Source organism: Oncorhynchus clarkii, chromosome 3, assembly GCF_045791955.1.
Source record: "Oncorhynchus clarkii lewisi isolate Uvic-CL-2024 chromosome 3, UVic_Ocla_1.0, whole genome shotgun sequence".
NCBI classification, from domain to species: domain Eukaryota; kingdom Metazoa; phylum Chordata; class Actinopteri; order Salmoniformes; family Salmonidae; genus Oncorhynchus; species Oncorhynchus clarkii.
This window is the reverse complement of record NC_092149.1, coordinates 62,512,683-62,530,904: the sequence shown is the minus strand read 5'-3', so window position 1 is coordinate 62,530,904 and position 18,222 is coordinate 62,512,683. Positions and strand designations below refer to the sequence as shown.

Below are 18,222 nucleotides of genomic sequence, written 5' to 3'. Positions count from 1 at the left end.
GAGCAGTACGGCTGGTGGCATTGTCATGCTGGAGGTTCATGTCAGGATGAGCCTGCAGGAAGGGTACCACATGAGGGAGGAGGATGTCTTCCCTGTAACGCACAGCGTTGAGATTGCCTGCAATGACAACAAGCTCAGTCCGATGATGCTGTGACACACCGCCCCAGACCATGACGGACCCTCTACCTCCAAATCGATCCCGCTCCAGAGTACAGTGAAGAGTACAATGAAGATCTGTGAATTTATTTGGATTTGTACGAATTATCTTTCAAAGACAGGGTACTGAAAAATGGACGTTTCTTTTTTTGCTGAGTTTATATACACTATTCTATTCAAGGCTTATCCTATAACTACTGCTGTACATAACTTTTCTTTTCACATACTGTCTACACAACATTCACAAATATTTATATTCCGGATGCTAATTTCCTACAATCCTATCCATTTGCCATGGGGTTTTGTACCGTGTATTTAAACACCGCATTCGACATTGCGTTTTAGTTACACTTTATACACACCACATATTTATTTATATACTGGATTCTTGACAAAGCTCACAAATATACAGTATCTACTGCTGTACATATTCTTAGTATATCTAGTGTAAAGATTGCATCTGGTTTACTGTTACAGTGCTATTTAGGCTATAGGTATATAGCCTATAAAAAGATTTGTGTACTTGTTTGACATTTTACTGCATTGTTTGGAGCTAGTAACATAAGCATTTTGCTGCTCCTGCTATAACATCTGCTATACTGTGTATGCAACAAATACATTTTGATGTTACCATATTTATTTCACAACCCAAAATATCAAAGCACATTGACAAATAAACCTTACCAAGCATAACTGCAGATGGATAAGAGAAGCATGAGTCCAAGTTTCCATATGGACTTAAAAAATAATTACAATTTTAGTCAGTATGGCTAGAGTCCATGTAATGTCAAATGCGACATGATCAATATTGAGAATGGGTATTTTCTCATGGTTTGTTATATTTACAAAAATGTGTGGCTCACATCTGAGCCGCCTCAGGCAGGACACAAGTAATTATGATCCTTTGTTGTTGAGAATTCACTTCACTTTATGGTAAAGCTGTGAGCAGGGCATAAAATGAACTTTTTGGTCCACCAGCCACTGTGGAAGTTAGATAAATAAATCTACAGTACCAGCCACTCAGATTTTCTTTTTGCCAGCCAAAATATTTTTTGTTGTTGCTCAAATTTGACACACACACACAAAAAAAAACAGATGAGCATGCTTTGTAACATTTCTAAAACAATAAATGTATTACTAGTAAGAAGTCATGTGGTATATTGTTAAATTTCATTTTTTTGTGACCTGAGTCTTTTAAGCAAAATATCAGATGAGAAAAAAATATTAATCTGCCACTTTAATTAAAAGTGGGAGGTTACTGTGGTCACGTGACTCGAGTCATGTTTGTGCCTGTGAGATTGAAAAGCCAGCAGAACAGCCCACCTCAGACCTCGACCACAACGGGACAGACAGTGCAGGACCCACCAACCCAAAAGACCCCCTGTCAGCTCCCCCGATAGCGTTTCTGACAACCCCCACACATCCACTGGGGACACACAAAAGCAGAAATTGTGCTCTTCATTAACTCAAATGCCAAATACATTCAAGAGCATAAACATTTTCCCCAACACAAAGTGGCTAGAACACTGGTGCCCAAACACTAGGCATGCCCTGGAGCGGTTGTCAGAGGACAGACTAGGGTCCCCCCAGGTACATTATAATTCACATTAGGCACAAATGACCTGAGGGCCCAGCAGCCAAAGGTGCTTCAACAAAGTACTGAGTAAAGGGTCTGAATACTGAGCAAATGTCAAATTGGCTTTTAACCAAATTACCGTACAACAGACCACATATTCACCCTGCACACCCTAATTGACAAACCAGCCAAAACAAAGGAAAAGTCTGCTCATGCATTGTTGACTTCAAAAAAGCTTTTGACTCAATATGTCATGAGGGCCTGCTATAAAAATGGATGGAAAGTGGTGATGGGGAAAAACATATTGTAAAATCCATGTACAACAAGTGTGCGGTTAAAATGGGCAAAAAACACATTTCTTTCCACAGGGCCGTGGGGTGAAACAGGGATGCAGCTTAAGCCCCACCCTCTTCAACATGTATATCAACAAATTGGCAAGGGCACTAGAACAGTCTGCAGCACCCGGCCTCATCCTACTAGAATCTGAAGTCAAATGTCTACTGTTTGATGATGATCTGGTACTTCTGTCACCAACCAAGGAGGGCCTACAGCAGCACCTAGATCTTCTGCATAGATTCAGCCAGACCTGGGCCCTGACAGTAAATCTCAGTAAGACAAAAGTAATGGTGTTCCAGAAAAGGTCCAGTTGCCAGGTCCACAAATAAATTAAATCTAGACACCGTTGCCCTAGAGCACAGAAAAAAACTATACATACCTCGGCCTAAACATCAGCGCCACAGTTAACTTCCACAGAGCTGTGAACGATCTGAGGGACAAGGCAAGAAGGGCCTTCTATGCCATCATCAAAAGGAACATCAAATCTGACATACCAATTAGGATCTGGCAAAAAATACTTGAATCAGTTATAGAACTCATTGCCCTTTATGGTTGGGAGGTCTGGGATCCACTCACCAACCAAGAATTCACTAAATGAGACACACCAAATTGAGACTGCATGCAGAATTCTGCAAAATATCTTCTGCGTACAATGTAGATGACCAAATAATGCATGCAGAAGAATTAAGCCGATACCCGCTAATGATCTAAATCTAGAAAAGAGACGTTAAATTCTACAACCACCTAAAAGGAAGCGATTCCCAAACCTTCAAATACAAAGCCAATACCTACAGAGAGATTAACCTGGAGAAGAGTCCCTTAAGCAATCTGGTCCTGGGGCTCTGTTCACAAACACAAACAGACCCCACCGAGCCCCAGGACAGCAACACAATTAGACCAAACCAAATCATGAGAAAACAAAAATATAATTACTTGACACATTGGAAAAAATTAACAGAGCAAACAAGAATGCTATTTGGCCCTAAACAGAGAGTACTGTACCTGGCAGACCTGGCTCTCAAGAGAAAACAGGCTATGTGCACACTGCCCACAAAATGAGGTGAAAACTGAGCTGCACTTCCTAACCTCCTGCCAAATGTATGACCATATTAGAGACACATATTTCCCTCAGATTACACAGACCCACAAAGAATTAGAAAAACACAATTTTGATAAACTCCCATCTTGATTTGGTGAAATACCACAGTATGCAATCACAGCAGCAAGATTTGTGACCTGTTGCCACAAGGGCAACCAGTGAAGAACCAACACTATTGTAAATACAACCCATATTTATATTTATTTATTTTCCTATTTGTACTTTAACTATTTGCACATCGTTACAACACTGTATAACACATAACATTTGAAATGTCTCTATTATTTTAGAACTTGTGAGTGTAATATTTACTGTTTATTTCACTTTTGTTTATCCATTTCAGGTGCGTTGGCAATGTAAACATGTTCCCCATGCCAATAATGCCCCTTGAATGGAGTCTAACTAGTAGAAATGTTGTTTTCACTTCCCTAGCAGTTGAAACTCAAACATAGAAAAACAACTTTGCTTGTGAACAATACATAGTGAATTGCCAAGAAACTCAAGGACAAAGTCTTACTTTAGACTTTTGCTTCAAGTAAATTAGAACAACTTTTTTGCCTGTGCATAGCTCTTCACGTGCGCACAGCCCCCATCCAGGCAATGTTGCAGCGCGAGTTGGAATAGACTATATTCATGGCTGCACGTTTCGTCACAATAATGTTAGGAATGTTCGTTTTAGGATTGATGCCTAGCTGAGCATTCAACTCAATGCAGTCTCAATTGCAACTGATTAAGATTTTGTCTAAAGTGCATTACTTTGGCTTGGAAACACAAAGACATTTCAAAAGGAGGCAAATAATTAGCAGAAAAAGCTTTTGTCATCATTGTGATGTCTCCAGATGCAGTATAACTTCTGTGTTTGAGTTTCAACTGCCAGGGAAGCAAAAACAACATTTCTACTAGTTACTCATGCAAACATTGCCATCTCTTTAAACGTTCTATTTAACCTTTATTTTATCAAGGAGTCTTACTGAGACCAAGGTCTCTTTTACAGAAAGCCATAAATTACACACACCAATATAAATACAAAATGCAAGTAGAAAGAAACACATGGTCATAAAAAAAACAATCCGTATTAAAGGTCCTCAATTGTCCTTCTGAATTTCCCTAGAGGCACCAAAACATAACATTTTAGAACATTTTGAAGATTGTTCCACAAATAACATAGCAATGTATCAACCTACATGACATCAAAGAGGGCCAACCAACTTTGATAGAGAATGCAGTGATGAGTACTAAAATTATCGCCTATAATAAAGTGCAGTGCACTATGATAAACTGCATCTGAAGGCTTTAATGAAGTGGCAGCTGCATTCATATAGACGTCGTCATAGTCTAGGACCGATAGGAACGTTGACTGAATAATCTGATTTCTACTGTTTAGTGAGAGGCAGGATCTATTTCTATAGAAGCCCATTTTTATTCCCAGCTTCTTTACTATATGCTTTTTAAAAGACAGCGTTTCATCTATACAGATATTTGTAAGCAGGGACACTATCATCAATATGGACACCATCAAAAGTACGCATGCTTAAAACAGAGTAATTTGTATGAGCTCTAGAGAACATCATATACTTAGTTTTACCTGCATTCAATACTAATTTCAGGTCAATAAAGATTTTCTTTAATACAATGGAGGCAGACTGTAGTTCAGATAGAGCCTGGTCAACCATGGGGGGGAATAGCATACACAACAATATCATTGGCATACAAGTGCAGGTTCGTTTTTTACAGAAAAGTCAATATTGTTAATGTAAACTGTAAAAGGTACAGGACCCAGAATCGACCTGTGCAGGACACCTTTCGTAACATACAGGAAACCTGATTTAACACCATCAGTCGATACACTGAGGTTTATCTGTCAAGTAATTTGTAAACCAGTTACATGCAGCCTGGTCTAGGCCAATTGAGGAAAGCCTCTGAATTAGCCGTGAGTGATCAACAGTATCGAGAGCCTTTGACAGGTCAATGAAGAGGGCAGCACAATGTTGCCTTTTATCCATACAGTTAACCACATAATTTATAACTAGGGATGCAGCAGAGATAGTGCTATGACCTGGTCTAAAACACGATTGATGGACATTTCAATTACATTTCAAAGATAAAGATCTTGGCTGTGAATTAACCAAAGATTCTAATATTTTAGCTAGGCAAGAAAGTTTAGAAATAGGGCGATAATTATATAAAGTTGGAAGTTTACATACACTTAGGTTGGAGTCATTAAAACTCATTTTTCAACCACTCCACAAACTTCTTAAACAAACTGTAGTTTTGGCAAGTCGGTTAGGACATCTACTTTGTGCATGACACAAGTAATTTCTCCAATAATTGTTTACAGGCAGATTATTTCACCTAATCACAATTCCAGTGGGTCAGAAGTTTACATACACTGAGTTGTCTGTGCCTTTAAACAGCTTGGAAAATTCCAGAAAACTATGGCATGGCTTTAGAAGCTTCTGGAAGGCTAAATGACAATTTGAGTTAATTGGAGGTGTACCTGTGGATGCATTTCAAGGCCTACCTCCAAAATCAGTGTCCCTTTGCTTGACATCATGGGAAAATCTAAAGAAATCAGCCAAGACTTCAGAAAACAAATTGTAGACCTCCACAAGTCTGGTTCATCCTTGGGAGCAATTACCAAATGCCTGAAGGTACCACGTTCATCTGTACAAACAATAGTACACAGGTATAAACACCATGGGACCACGCAGCCGTCATACCGTTCAGGAAGAAGCATTCTGTCTCCTAGAGATTAACATACTTTGGTGCGAAAAGTGCAAATCAATCCCAGAACAACAGCAAAGGACCTTGTGAAGATGCTGGAGAAAACAGGTACAAAAGTATCTATATCCACAGTAAATCAAGTCCTATATCGACATAACCTGAAAGGCCGCTCAGCAAGGAAAAAGCCACTGCTCCAAAACCGCCATAAAAAAGCCAGACTACAGTTTGCAACTGCACATGGGGACAAAGATCATACCTTTTGGAGAAATGTCCTCTGATCTGATGAAACAAAAATAGAACCGTTTGACCACAATGACCATCGTTATGTTTGGAGAAAAAAGGGGATGTTTGCAAGCCAAAGAACACCATCCCAACCTTGAAGCACGGGGGTGGCAGCATCATGTTGTGGGGGTGCTTTGCTGCTGGAGGGACTGGTGCACTTCACTAAATGGCTGGCATCATGAGGCAGGAAAATGATGTGGATATATTGAAGCAACATCTCAAGACATCAGTCTGGAAGTTAAAGCTTGGTCACAAATGGGTCTTCCATATGAACAATGACCACAAGCATACTTCCAAAGTTGTGGTAAAATGGCTTAAGGACAATACATTCAAGGCATTGGAGTGGCCATCACAAAGCCCTGACCTGAATCCTACAGAAAATATGTGGGCAGAACTGAAAAAGTGTGTGCGAGCAAGGAGGCCTACAAACCTGACTCAGTTACACCAGCTCTGTCAGGAGGAATGGGCCCAAATTCACCCAACTTATTGTGGGAAGCTTGTGGAAGTCTACCCGAAACGTTTGACCCAAGTTAACCAATTTAAAGGCAATGCTACCAAATACTAATTGAGTGTATGTAAACTTCTGACCCACTGGGAATGTGATGAAAGAAATAAAAGCTTAAATAAATCATTCTCTCTACTATTATTCTGACATTTCACATTCTTCAAATAAAGTGGTGATCCTAACTGACCTAAGACAGGGAATTTTTACTAGGATTAAATGGTGGGAATTGTGAAAAACTGAGTTTAAACCTTTGTGAAGGGGGAGTACATGGGCCACCTTCCAAACCTTGGGGATAGTACCAGATATAATAGTCAGGTGATTCAATATGATTCAGCAATCCGGGGGGCAGAAAGCTACAGCAAAAATGGATCAAGCATATCAGCCCAGTGGATAAAAATGAAATAAAAAAATGTATATTTATATTTGTTTTAATTCACTTGACATAATGATGACAAGGTTTTTTTTGTCATTGTATTTCCAGGCCACTATAGAGTAAATTTGATGAAAAACAGTCATTAGCCTTGTTCAGAAAGACTTTCCATTAAACATCAGTCAGACATCAATATGCTGCGGCATCTGTAGAACGTTGATAGCAATGGCAACACCACAACAGAGAGACGGCGGTGCAACCCAGGATTCGTAGCTAGTTCTTTGACTTTGTGAATTAATTTACCAGCTCTGAAACAAAATGGCGGAAATAATTTGAAAACAGCTACTCCAGCATTTATTTTATATAAATGTCATCATACTTCTACTATTTTTATTCACAAATGCGAGTGAAATGCTTGCACTGTGGAGCCCTGACCACCCCCAACTGGGCTGGTGAAATCAACATCTTACCAGTAAATACCAAAATCTACCCACATTTGGCAGGTGTTCATTTTAGGCCTTGGCTATGGGACTTTAGGAGGTGCTATACAGGTGCATAGGCTCTAACACTGTCAAACAGTCATTGACTCTAGTCATTCTCCTCTGTGCAATTATATAGAGGACCAACCACCTTGTAAAGCAGATACATGTTTACAAGCAAGGCAATTCAATTGAGTCATTGTCCCTTAAACAACAGGCATTGACGTTCGTTCACTATGCTCCTTCCTATACGACTGGCTCTTGTCCCGAGGGCTCTTCACACGTTGTGGGCTTCTCACTCCCTTCTAGGAAGGACTCCTCCTCAGTATCCTCTTCCTCAAAGGAGGAATCTTAGTCAGACTCTGCTCCTTAGGTTGCTCGATCGTATTCCCGAGCAGACAAGGTAAAAATCTGTCATTCTGCCAGAGCAAGGCAGTTAACCCACTGTTCCCCAGGTGCCAAAGACATGGATGTTGATTAAGGCAGCACCCCGCACCTCTCTGATTCAGAGGGGTTGGGGTTAAATGTGGAAGGCATTCAGTTGAATGCATTCAGTTGTACAGTCTAACTAGGTATCCCCCTTTCCCTTCAGATTTTTTTGGGGCGGGGGTATTCTTGATGATTTCGCCATCCTCATCGTTGATCTTCATGGACCTCCTCCTGTCCAGAACTGAGGTAGTTCACACTGGAGTCACGTCTTGAGGAGAAAGACATATTAACACAGAGAATCTTCCAACACATTTTGGAGCTATGGGGCTCTATTAGCATCTCCAATGATTTTCTTCCATGGATGGGAACATGTTAATTCCTACCGAGTGCAAGAATCCCTTACTTGTTAGATGTTGCGAAGTGAATGGGGGCACATGGGTTTAATCACCTTGCTATACAGAGCAGGCAATAAGCTTAACGTACCACAATACTGTCAGCACAGTTCTCACCCCAGACAACTGGCAAATCGAAGGGAATTTTCAGACTGTGCCTAAATCAAAGCAAAATGCATAAAAAAATGCAATCGTGTACTTTGATGTAGTCATTCACAAAAGTGTTGCCTAGTACAGATTAATTGTCCTTACCTCATTACACATGGATGCATTCACAGTGCCATCTAACTTTTTCTTCTGTTGCACTTGAGAAGCCTTCAAAAAGAGAGTTTACAATTAGGATACAAGAAAATAATGCAAGTTAAAATTGTTTAAAAAGTCAGGAATACAAAATATATATATATATCTTTTGAACCGATGAATCAAATGCAACACTTACAAACCCTGGGAAGTCGTAGTGGATTCCCTTCTCTGCCAGCCTTTTACGGAACTTGGCCTCTTTATGTAGGAGTCGTCCGGTCATCTCCTTGACCTCCTCTGGTGTGTGTCTCGTTGTAGCGAGCCACAGCTTCTTAAAAGCTCTCTGTGATCCCACAAACAACTCCTCATGCACCTCAGTAGGAACCTGATTACCTGGAGAATACAATAGAACTTTATTATCCCAGCTCTGGTGAAGCTGAAATGGGTCTGCTGCTCTCCTCCCACAACATGCGCGCACACTACAAGACATCAAGAGCTAGGGGAAATGTTAAACCTGAACATATGATTCTAGAATTAAATAAATGAAAAGGTGGATTATTTCTTCAGATAAGGGAGTGGTCAAAATGTACATAATTGTTACCCGGAGGAAAATGGGGGAGGGTACTGCTTTTTTCAATTTCAGTCAGGGGGAGGGTTTAGTCTTTTTTTAGTCCAAGGGAGGGTCATGTAATTTGTAATCGATGAAATGTCATATTGCTCAGGGTTTGATAATTTGTGATGTCCATGTGTGCCCCTCATCACTGATTCCCTGCTGGGCACACTATACCAAGTGCGCAGAGTGTGGTCTCAAAATTATCCATAGCCTAAACTATAGGCCTAGGGTATGGCAAAGTCATATTTCTAAGTAAATGTACTTCCTTCTAGTTTTTGTGCTGCTGGAATGACGTATATAAAACTAGGCTACACTGCATTACACACTGCAATGGATAGGTGTTCTCAATCATGAGCACGGCCTGTACTGCTCTTGCTGATGTAAACCCTTTTGTGCTGCCTAACCAATAACTGCTGTGTACTGTGGCACTTCAGAATGCAGTCAAAGGCTTCTTCCAATTTAAAAATATATATTTTACTGAAGGGAGGGCCATCCACTTTAATTTCAGAGAGGCCAGATTTTCCCCTGGTATTCCTCATAATAAGTACAGTCCCTAACTTACATTTGATCAGTATCTCGCCCATCAGGTTGTTCATTGTCTCAGCAACGATCTTGGTGACAATCAGTCGAACTCCACCTGTCTGTGAGAGGAGAATGTTGTTATGTAAGGGTTAAACGCTGACGTTCTGTACATTACCTTTGAAATAATGGACGATGCAGCGAGAAGAGGCGGAGCCCATTTTTCAAGGTATTTATGGACGCGAACCCAGTCAATTGTTCTTTATGTTCCATTGCCATGATCTTATCCCTTGCTTGCTAGCCAGCCAACTACCTATGGCTAACACAGTCACGACCTCTGTAGCCAGATTAACAGCAAAGCAACTGCATTTGCGTTTGTTTAAACTGTTTTCTACTGACATTAATTTGGATACATCCATAACAATGTGCTGATGATGCCCGATTTTGCCTGGCTGGCAAAGCTAGAAAAGCTTGCCTTCTCGTCAGGACACTTGACACTTTTCATTACTTGGAGATTGCATTGCATATCAAACAAGGCTATAAGCTAGCTAAATAGTTTGTTAGCAAACCTGACAATATAACAACCAAATAAAAATACAAGTTGCTGAAAACAGGAGGATTTGACAGCAAAGCGCCACTTGCGACATAACTGCAACATTGTATGACCGGAGACATGTATGTGTGTATATATATATATATATATATATATATATATTCATCACTCACCACGTTAGGTCATCAGAAGATGGTGCAACAATAGTCTCTTCAAAAACAAATCAGTTAGACTAGAAAAGGCCAATATCGGCCCTTCTCTATCAGTTTTGATGATCGTCCCTCTACATTACAAAGCTGTTGCTATGCCAGCCACCATTCACTACCTGAGACACGAGCACTGCAAAATGCCAACAATCAGCAGCAAGCTAGCTCATTCTCCAACAGGAAGGTGCAGTATTGACACATTAATTGACTAATCAAACTCCTGTTGCAAATATTAGTTTAGTTAATTCACTAATAAGAAGGCTTGTGTCAATGTGGCCAGACACGCAAGCTCGCTAAGAAGATAAAAGTTTACACTAACGGGTCAAATAGCTAACAAATTGTGATGTTAGCTAGCTGGTTAGATAAGCAAGGTTCTAAGATATCAGATAGGCGCTAATGTTAGCTGGTTATGGTTTTGAACATGCACCATTTTCAGCAACGAGTCATCTGACTTGCTCTTTACTGGTGTGCTGATCTGACAAGCCACAAGCGTATCCGTAAATGTAGTTGATAGACGGATTAGATGATTGTTGTAATAGGGAAAGAAGGAAGTGTTTTAAAATGTCTAAATAAAAGGTTGCCAATAGGTTTAGCTACCTAAGAATATTCCTGCATGTTTATGGACCAAGAAAGCTCTAGAGCAGTGTGCGTTCTAACTTCTCAAACTATGGACAAAGGATTCATTCAGACAGAACATGCATCGTAGATTCAAATTTTTTCCTACTTTCGCTCTCCTTGTTAGATATTATACACATTTATGGCTTGGTAACAAACGTCATCGCCATTGAGTTAGTTCTCATCGTAGCAGCAGCAAGTGAAATTAGCGTGAGGGAGATGTGAAAGGGAGCGGAGTTAATGCTGATGCTTATTTGCAAATGTTGTTCATCAGTAGGCTACTAGAAGGCAAACAGATTGCCATCTGTAGCACCATAGACTCCACTGATCAGCCAAAACAAGATAAATAACTCAAATGCACACATTCCTATTGAATATGCATTCACCTGTATTGTGAGTAGGCCTATGCCATCTTAATATACCCAGTTTATTAAGAGATTTACCATTCAAATAAAATGATTACCATTATGTTATGTAGTTTGTTTTTTTACTAATCTAAGTCACATTTCTTTGATTTTAAAACAGATGCAATAATGCATACATGGCTGTCTGGGAAATTTGGTCAAATTTTCCATTTTAATGATATCGGCCTCTTTGATCCCCAAAAATCATCACCAGCCTTAAAAAAATCCATTGGTCTTTCAGTAATCAGGACATCCAACTGTCCCAAAATCTGGGTTAAATGCCCATTCTAAAATGCCCTTCTAGCCAATCAGAAACGAGTATTCAACAACGCTGTGGTATAAGGTCAAATAATTTAGCCTGTATCACCTCCCAATATGATTGGTGCATGGCTGTTTCCATGAGTCAAGGGCTGTAATGTTGGGACATGGGTTTAATCACACTGCTATACAAAGCAGGCAATAAGCTTAACGTACCACAATACTGTCGGCACAGTTATCTCACCACAGACAACTGTTACATCTGAGGTAATTTTCAGACGGTGCCATTCTTCACACCTGTGCATCACACAACACATTCCACTCTTACATTTTCAAGATAATGGATCCCAAGTTTTTTTTTACCGTTTTACTCCTGGCCAGTTGTAACCTGACGACATTTCCAAACTGTTTAATGTAGGATTTGAGCTGAGGCTCAAACAACCCAGTGGGAAGATGGCCAACATAAATCACTCTTGGACTTGTTTGTTGTCCCTGTAAAGAAAGAGGAAATTGTGGGTAAGACAGAACATTGTGTAAAATGTAGTTCGCTAGCCAGCAGATCTCACTTGCTTACAGCTGCACCAGGGCGGAACCAGCATGAGTTAAGGCTCAGAAAACGTACCTCAATCCAGGGATGAGAAATTTGTTGTACTCCGAATTGTCCCATTATCATTAAAATGTACTGTTACACCGAATAAATTAAACAACTGCTAGTTTAAGTATACTGTCATTTTCATGCAATACATTTTATAGTTTATCTTCTTGACCATACTTGAGACGCAGACGTCTCAAGTAGGCACCTGGAAATGCAAATGCGCTACGCTAAATGCTAAATGTACTCGTTACAACTCAAACCTTGATCAAAATTCACAAGCAGGGTATTGAATTAAAGCTACACTCGTTGTGAACCTAGCCAGCAAGTCAGATTTTTAAAATGCTTTTCGGCGAAAGCATGAGAAGCTATTATCTGATAGCATGCACCCCCCAAAATACCAGCACGACACGTAAACAACAGATTTTGTGGTAGCCGGCGCTACCCAAAACGCAGAAATAAAATATAAAACATTCATTACCTTTGACGAGCTTCTTTCTTGGCACTCCTATATGCCCCATAAACATCACTATTGGGTCTTTTTTTCGTTTAAATCGGTCCATATATACCCAAAATAGCTTTGTATGGAAGCTGTGTCATTCAGAAAAAAACATTGTTTTTAAACGCTGCGTAATTTTTTAAAATTAAAAAAGTCGACGATAAACTTTCACAAAACACTTCGAAATCCTTTTGTAATCCAACTTTAGGTATTAGTAAACGTTTATAATCTATCAAAATGATTACAGGGCGATGTTTATTCAATAGCTCCTCGCTTGCAAATCCTTGGCTGCCATAGTCCTCAGTAACAACATCCGGGTGAAGACTGGAAGAAACGGATGCCAGATAGATGGATTTTCCAACAATTAATTCAATTGAAAATGACGACAATGGCGACATCGTGTGGAATTTGTATGAATTGCATGCAGGTCGATATTAAATTTTGTCTTCTTTTAACAACTCGTGGAAGTGACTTATGGAAATTATTTTTAGCTTTCAGAGAGCAGTTTTTCTTGCGTTTTTCAATGAAACACACGATCTGTTATAGTCACAGCCGTGATTTAACCAGTTTTAGAAACTTCAGAGTGTTTTCTATCCACACATACTAATCATATGCATATACTATATTCCTGGCATGAGTAGCAGGACGCTGAATAGTTGCGCGATTTTTAACAGAATGTTCGAAAAAGGAGGGGGTAGAAGTAAGAGGATTTATCCAACCACATTGTTTCCACAAGGGATGTGCTATAGCTGCATTAGCCTGCTAGCTAGCGAACAGTAGCTAAGGCCTGGTAGCTAGCTAACGTGCCTTGCTAGCTAGCTAACATCACCCAAAGTTCACTCTCCAGCAGGGGTCGCACAAAACTACCCACATACGTGCATTCATTTGTATAGGTTACTATCAGACGAGTCCTGTGAAACCTGTCGGGGTTGTAGAGCAAAACATATTCGGTGGATATAGGTGGATGCAGTGGATTGAGACATAGGTAGATGCAGTGGATTGAGACGCAGCCCATGCAAAAAAAACATCTTAAATTGACGGATTTTGAGGGGTATTTTTTAAATCATGTTAATTAGATTGATGCATGGCTGCATCAATAGACTTAAGGATGAATATCCTTTGGTTGCATCTCCGTTGCGTCATACCATTGTTAAGAACGCTCTCAAGCCACCCTTTACAAACGGTGCCATAGTGGTGCCCTATAGTGGTGATAAACCCAGTTATTCTGGACAGAGGCTAACTACTGTTTAGTCTAAATTATACTATGCTAACGTTAGCTAGCTAAAATAAGGTAGCAAGCCCTCGATCTTAGCTAGCTAGCTAATGTTATACTGCATCTAAAGTAAATCTAGCGACATCAAAATGATGACAAAAGGTTTTCCTACTAGTTACGCCTCCCTCTTAATGTCATTGTATTTCCAAGCAACTGTAATGCACTTTTGATTAAATCTTCATCAGCACTCATTGACAATGCATTGTGTAGAATGCTTAGTCGAGGATGTACAAAACGAATGTTCAAAACAATATTGTAACGAAACATGCAAACCATAAATACACAGGAATGCTATCCGATCTTAGTGCAGTTGTAAGCATGCGGTCGGATCTGCTGGCTAGTAGTTAGCTAACTAACTAACTACTAACTTTTAAGTCAAATAAATGCTGTCACTCAAATGTTGGGTAACCTAACGTAGCAGGCATAAAAGGACGTATGAGCGGAGTCTCCACAACTGTTTTTTAGGGGAAACGGAAGTTAGGTTTAAAATACTGTATCCCTGAAACATCTGCATTCTGGCGACCCCACGAAGCGTGAACCAAAGACAGTACAGTGTGAAGATGTGCTAAAACTACTTCTCCTATAGAAATCCCTGATCGGGTTTGTAGGCGATGTCATGGCGACATTGGCTAGATAAGCAAATGTGCAGAATCACGTCATTGGGTCTAATAGTCGCCTCACGCCAAACTACTTCAACTCCAAGGCACTCCTTATATAAAGTTGTTTTTGAGGAAAACTAAAATGTGTCAGTTTGTCACTTTCACGAGATTGGTGTTATAACATGTTCAACTACTTCAGACATTGTCTCGTATTTAGGTTGTGCCTTTAGATTAAGAAAATGAACAGCTAAGGAATAATAGTTTACTTCTCTCATTGACATCTCAAACCCCATACACTGGCCAGGAAGGCCAAAAAGATCAAGGACAATAACCACCCGAGCCACTGCCTGTTCACCCCACTATCATCCAGAAGTCGAAGTCAGAACAGGTGCATCCGACCTGGGACCGAGAGACTGAAAAACAACCTCTATCTCAAGGCCATCAGACTGTTAAATAGCCATCATTAGCACATTAGGGGCTGCTGACCTATAGACAGACTTGAAATCACTGGCCACTTTAATAAAGGAACAGTAGTCACTTTAATGTTAAAAAGCAATTTTCCCACACGACATCTCTCCTTCTCACTATTAGTTTCGATTCCCCAACGGCCACCCCGACGGGGCTCATTGCCTGCTTGAATTATGCAGAAACGGGCAGTATTTAGGTCATGTAATTGATTCTGTTGGAAAGGGGAGAAATTGTGCTTTACAGTGGTATTGACATTACAGTTCATCTGGAACTATTACGTTTTTGGGGCGCTAAAATAAGGGCAATTGTACGGACCATGGCGATGTACGAGTTTATGTGAGTTTACGTTATACTGTATCTTAAGTCTACGCCGCTCTGACATTGCTCATCCAAATATTTATATATTTTTAATTCCATTCCTTCACTTTAAAATGTGTGTATTGTTGTGAAATTGTTTGATATAACTTGTTAAATATTACTACACTGTTGGAGCTAGAAACACAAGAATTTCGCTACACCTGCAATAGCATCTGCTAAACACGTGTATGTGACCAATAAAAATGGATTTGGTCTGCTTCGCAAGCGTTCCCGGAAGTCTCGCGATGTTGCGTCTCTGGGTTTAGAAACTGGATTGAATTTTGGGTGACGTTAGCTAGCTAGGCGTTAGCTACTGTTAGCTAGCTTGCTAGTTAGCTACCTATCAGGATAATGCGGCTATAGCACACCCCTTGCGGAAACAATGTGATTAGATAAACGAGCATATATATTGTTTAGAATAAAATGTATTGGTTTTGTTTATTAAGACTCTAGCTAGCTTGAGAACTTGGCCCCACGTGCATGATGTGGATTTCAGTCCAGTGCAATTTGGGCAAACCAACCTTTTTGGGTCGTGTTAGTGTTCAAATACTGGAGAGTTGAGACCAAATCACGGACGCTGGACAGAGTGGATTTCAGTTGTAACGAAAGACAGTTTTAATGAGTCAGAGATATCTTGTCCCGCCGTTTTACGTGCACGGACCTAGTTCACATAACTCGGCAAGGAGCCAGGTGAAAAAGAGGCCTATACAATGGTTACATACATTTTTATACATAGAATAAAGTAGGTGGAGTCTTGTCGTTTCGGTCTTCTTGACTGGTCGGAGGGTTGGAGGCGGGCCTTGCTCTAGCCAGAGCGGGCCCCATTGGTGCACAGCAAAAGTTCTTTGCTCTTGGGACCGGCCAGTTAGAGGGAGATGAGATGTGTGTTTATATAAGGAAGAGGGGGTCAGTCTTATGGCTGGGTGTATGTGTTCTTACGACGGAATGTCTTTGTTTATATGAGCTATGTGTATGAATATTTATATAACAAATCCCCCTCTTCACGTCTATTAGACGTGAAAACTATAGCAGAAAGGTGGCGGTTGCAATCGTGGGTATACATAAGGTGGTGCCCCTAACCTTGTCTGGTTTGCATGGTGGGTCTGTAGGTGTAGTGCTACGTTTGGGACGGGAGTGATTGGAGGGAGTGATATCAGGAAAGGAGTTAGGGACATGTGTAGGGGTTGGTGTATGTGATGTGGCAGGGTGAAATAGTTGTTCAATTAACCATGTGAAAGTCCTAGAGTTACTCCAAATATCAGTATGAATATCACAAATAAGGGACCAGATATCCCAGCCTCACCCAGAGAGGGAGAAATTTCCCTCTAACTGGGCGAGGTTCCCTTCTCAGGGGAGGCTGAGTTTGATGCCGCATCACCTGAGGAAGGAGTGTCTTCATTTGGAATCGAATTTAGGCCGCTCAAATCAGCTCTGACTTCAGTCAGTGTTCTAGAAGGAATTGGGGCTGGGGTGCAATGTGTAAGGCGGTGTCAAGGTGTGCCTGATTTACCTTTGACCTGGACTGAGTGTGAAGTAACCTCCTTAACTTCGTACGGTCCAGTCCACCTGGGTTCCAGCCACTTTCTCTTGTGGACTGTAACCCTCACCCCGTCACCAACCTTTACCTTCAGTAGTGTCGTGTCCCCCGGCAGCTCCCCCTCCTGGACCTTGTGAACCTGGGTAGAGAGTGCTGCAGAGAGAACCGTCAGTTTTTTCACATAATTAGACATTACAATTTGTTGTACATCAAGGGCGGGCATATGACCTCCCTCCCTTGGTGGACCATGCATGACTCTACCAGTCATTATCCCATGAGGCACATACTTTAGCTATCTTAGCTTTTGCTTTTGGTTTGACGTTCCACCAGATTTTGGGATTGGGGCCTGTACACAGATCCAAATCTGTGGGTTATGCCAAATCTTTCTTCCACCTGTCTCAGGTGTTTGTTAAATGTGAGCCATTTGTCAAATTTGATTTGTCTTGGGATGCCATACCTGGGTATTAGTTTGGTTTGTAGCCACTTAAAAGACTGACCTAGCATCCTCCCCTTTTGTTAGTATTGCCTCTACCCATTTGGAGAACCTATCTACTATGACTAGGAGATAGAGTTTGCCTTTAGATAAATTTTCGGGGCCCATGTCGGTGTAGTCTATCCTAATATCCTGAAAACATGCATTAGGAATTACGTATGAGCCCATTGGTGTTTGATATGGTTTCTTTGGGTTGTGTCTGTCACAACCATTGCATTCGTCACAAAATAAATCATCGTCATAAAATAAGTCAGTCATATTTTTTATGTGAGGGTGCCACCAGATGTGCGAGGCCTTTTTGGAGGGTCTTTAGTTTGCCTTCGTGTGTGGGGCCATGTGTTTCTCATAAAAGTTCTGGGTCCATCAGTGTGGCCTGCTTCATGGGCATGGGCTGAGTCTGTATAGATATTCAGTCTTTCCTTTTCCTCTGATGAGGACCTGCGTCAATCCGATGATTTCAGCTAATTTGGCCGATGCTGGTTGAGGGATGATGGCTGATTGAAGGGTGACATCACGAGGTGAGCTGTTTTTTTTCTCAATAGCTTTTGCTACTGCAGCAACGTATCTGGAGCATGTTGACTGTCCTACCTCAATGTGGTCAAGTTTGAAGAGTAGTACATCAAGACCCTTCTCTCCCCCTCTTGTTTC

The 18,222-nt window shown here is 40.8% G+C and overlaps 1 protein-coding gene and 2 non-coding genes across 7 annotated transcripts; all 3 read right to left on the bottom strand.

Annotated features, from left to right (window-relative positions):
• Positions 1-4,785: 4,785 nt before the first annotated feature.
• LOC139400997 (MKI67 FHA domain-interacting nucleolar phosphoprotein-like) lies at positions 4,786-12,353 on the bottom strand. Of its 5 annotated transcripts, XM_071145544.1 has the most exons (6): positions 10,447-10,887; positions 9,764-9,842; positions 8,788-8,981; positions 8,601-8,663; positions 8,440-8,506; positions 4,786-8,224 (listed from the first exon to the last, which is right to left on the bottom strand). In XM_071145544.1, the coding sequence occupies exons 2-5, from the start codon at positions 9,795-9,797 to the stop codon at positions 8,462-8,464; spliced, it is 336 nt and encodes a 111-aa protein (XP_071001645.1). In that variant the 5' UTR covers positions 9,798-9,842; positions 10,447-10,887; the 3' UTR covers positions 4,786-8,224; positions 8,440-8,461. The 5 variants fall into 5 exon arrangements, with proteins under 5 accessions (XP_071001645.1, XP_071001652.1, XP_071001624.1 ...); XM_071145551.1 differs by lacking the exons at positions 8,440-8,506; positions 10,447-10,887 and adding an exon at positions 12,120-12,353; XM_071145523.1 differs by lacking the exons at positions 4,786-8,224; positions 10,447-10,887 and adding an exon at positions 12,120-12,353 and having other exon boundaries at positions 8,295-8,506.
• LOC139406241 (small nucleolar RNA ACA64) lies at positions 8,379-8,504 on the bottom strand. The gene has a single exon (XR_011633962.1). It is a non-coding gene; the product is annotated as a small nucleolar RNA ACA64 (small nucleolar RNA).
• LOC139406240 (small nucleolar RNA ACA64) lies at positions 11,912-12,039 on the bottom strand. The gene has a single exon (XR_011633961.1). It is a non-coding gene; the product is annotated as a small nucleolar RNA ACA64 (small nucleolar RNA).
• Positions 12,354-18,222: the final 5,869 nt, after the last annotated feature.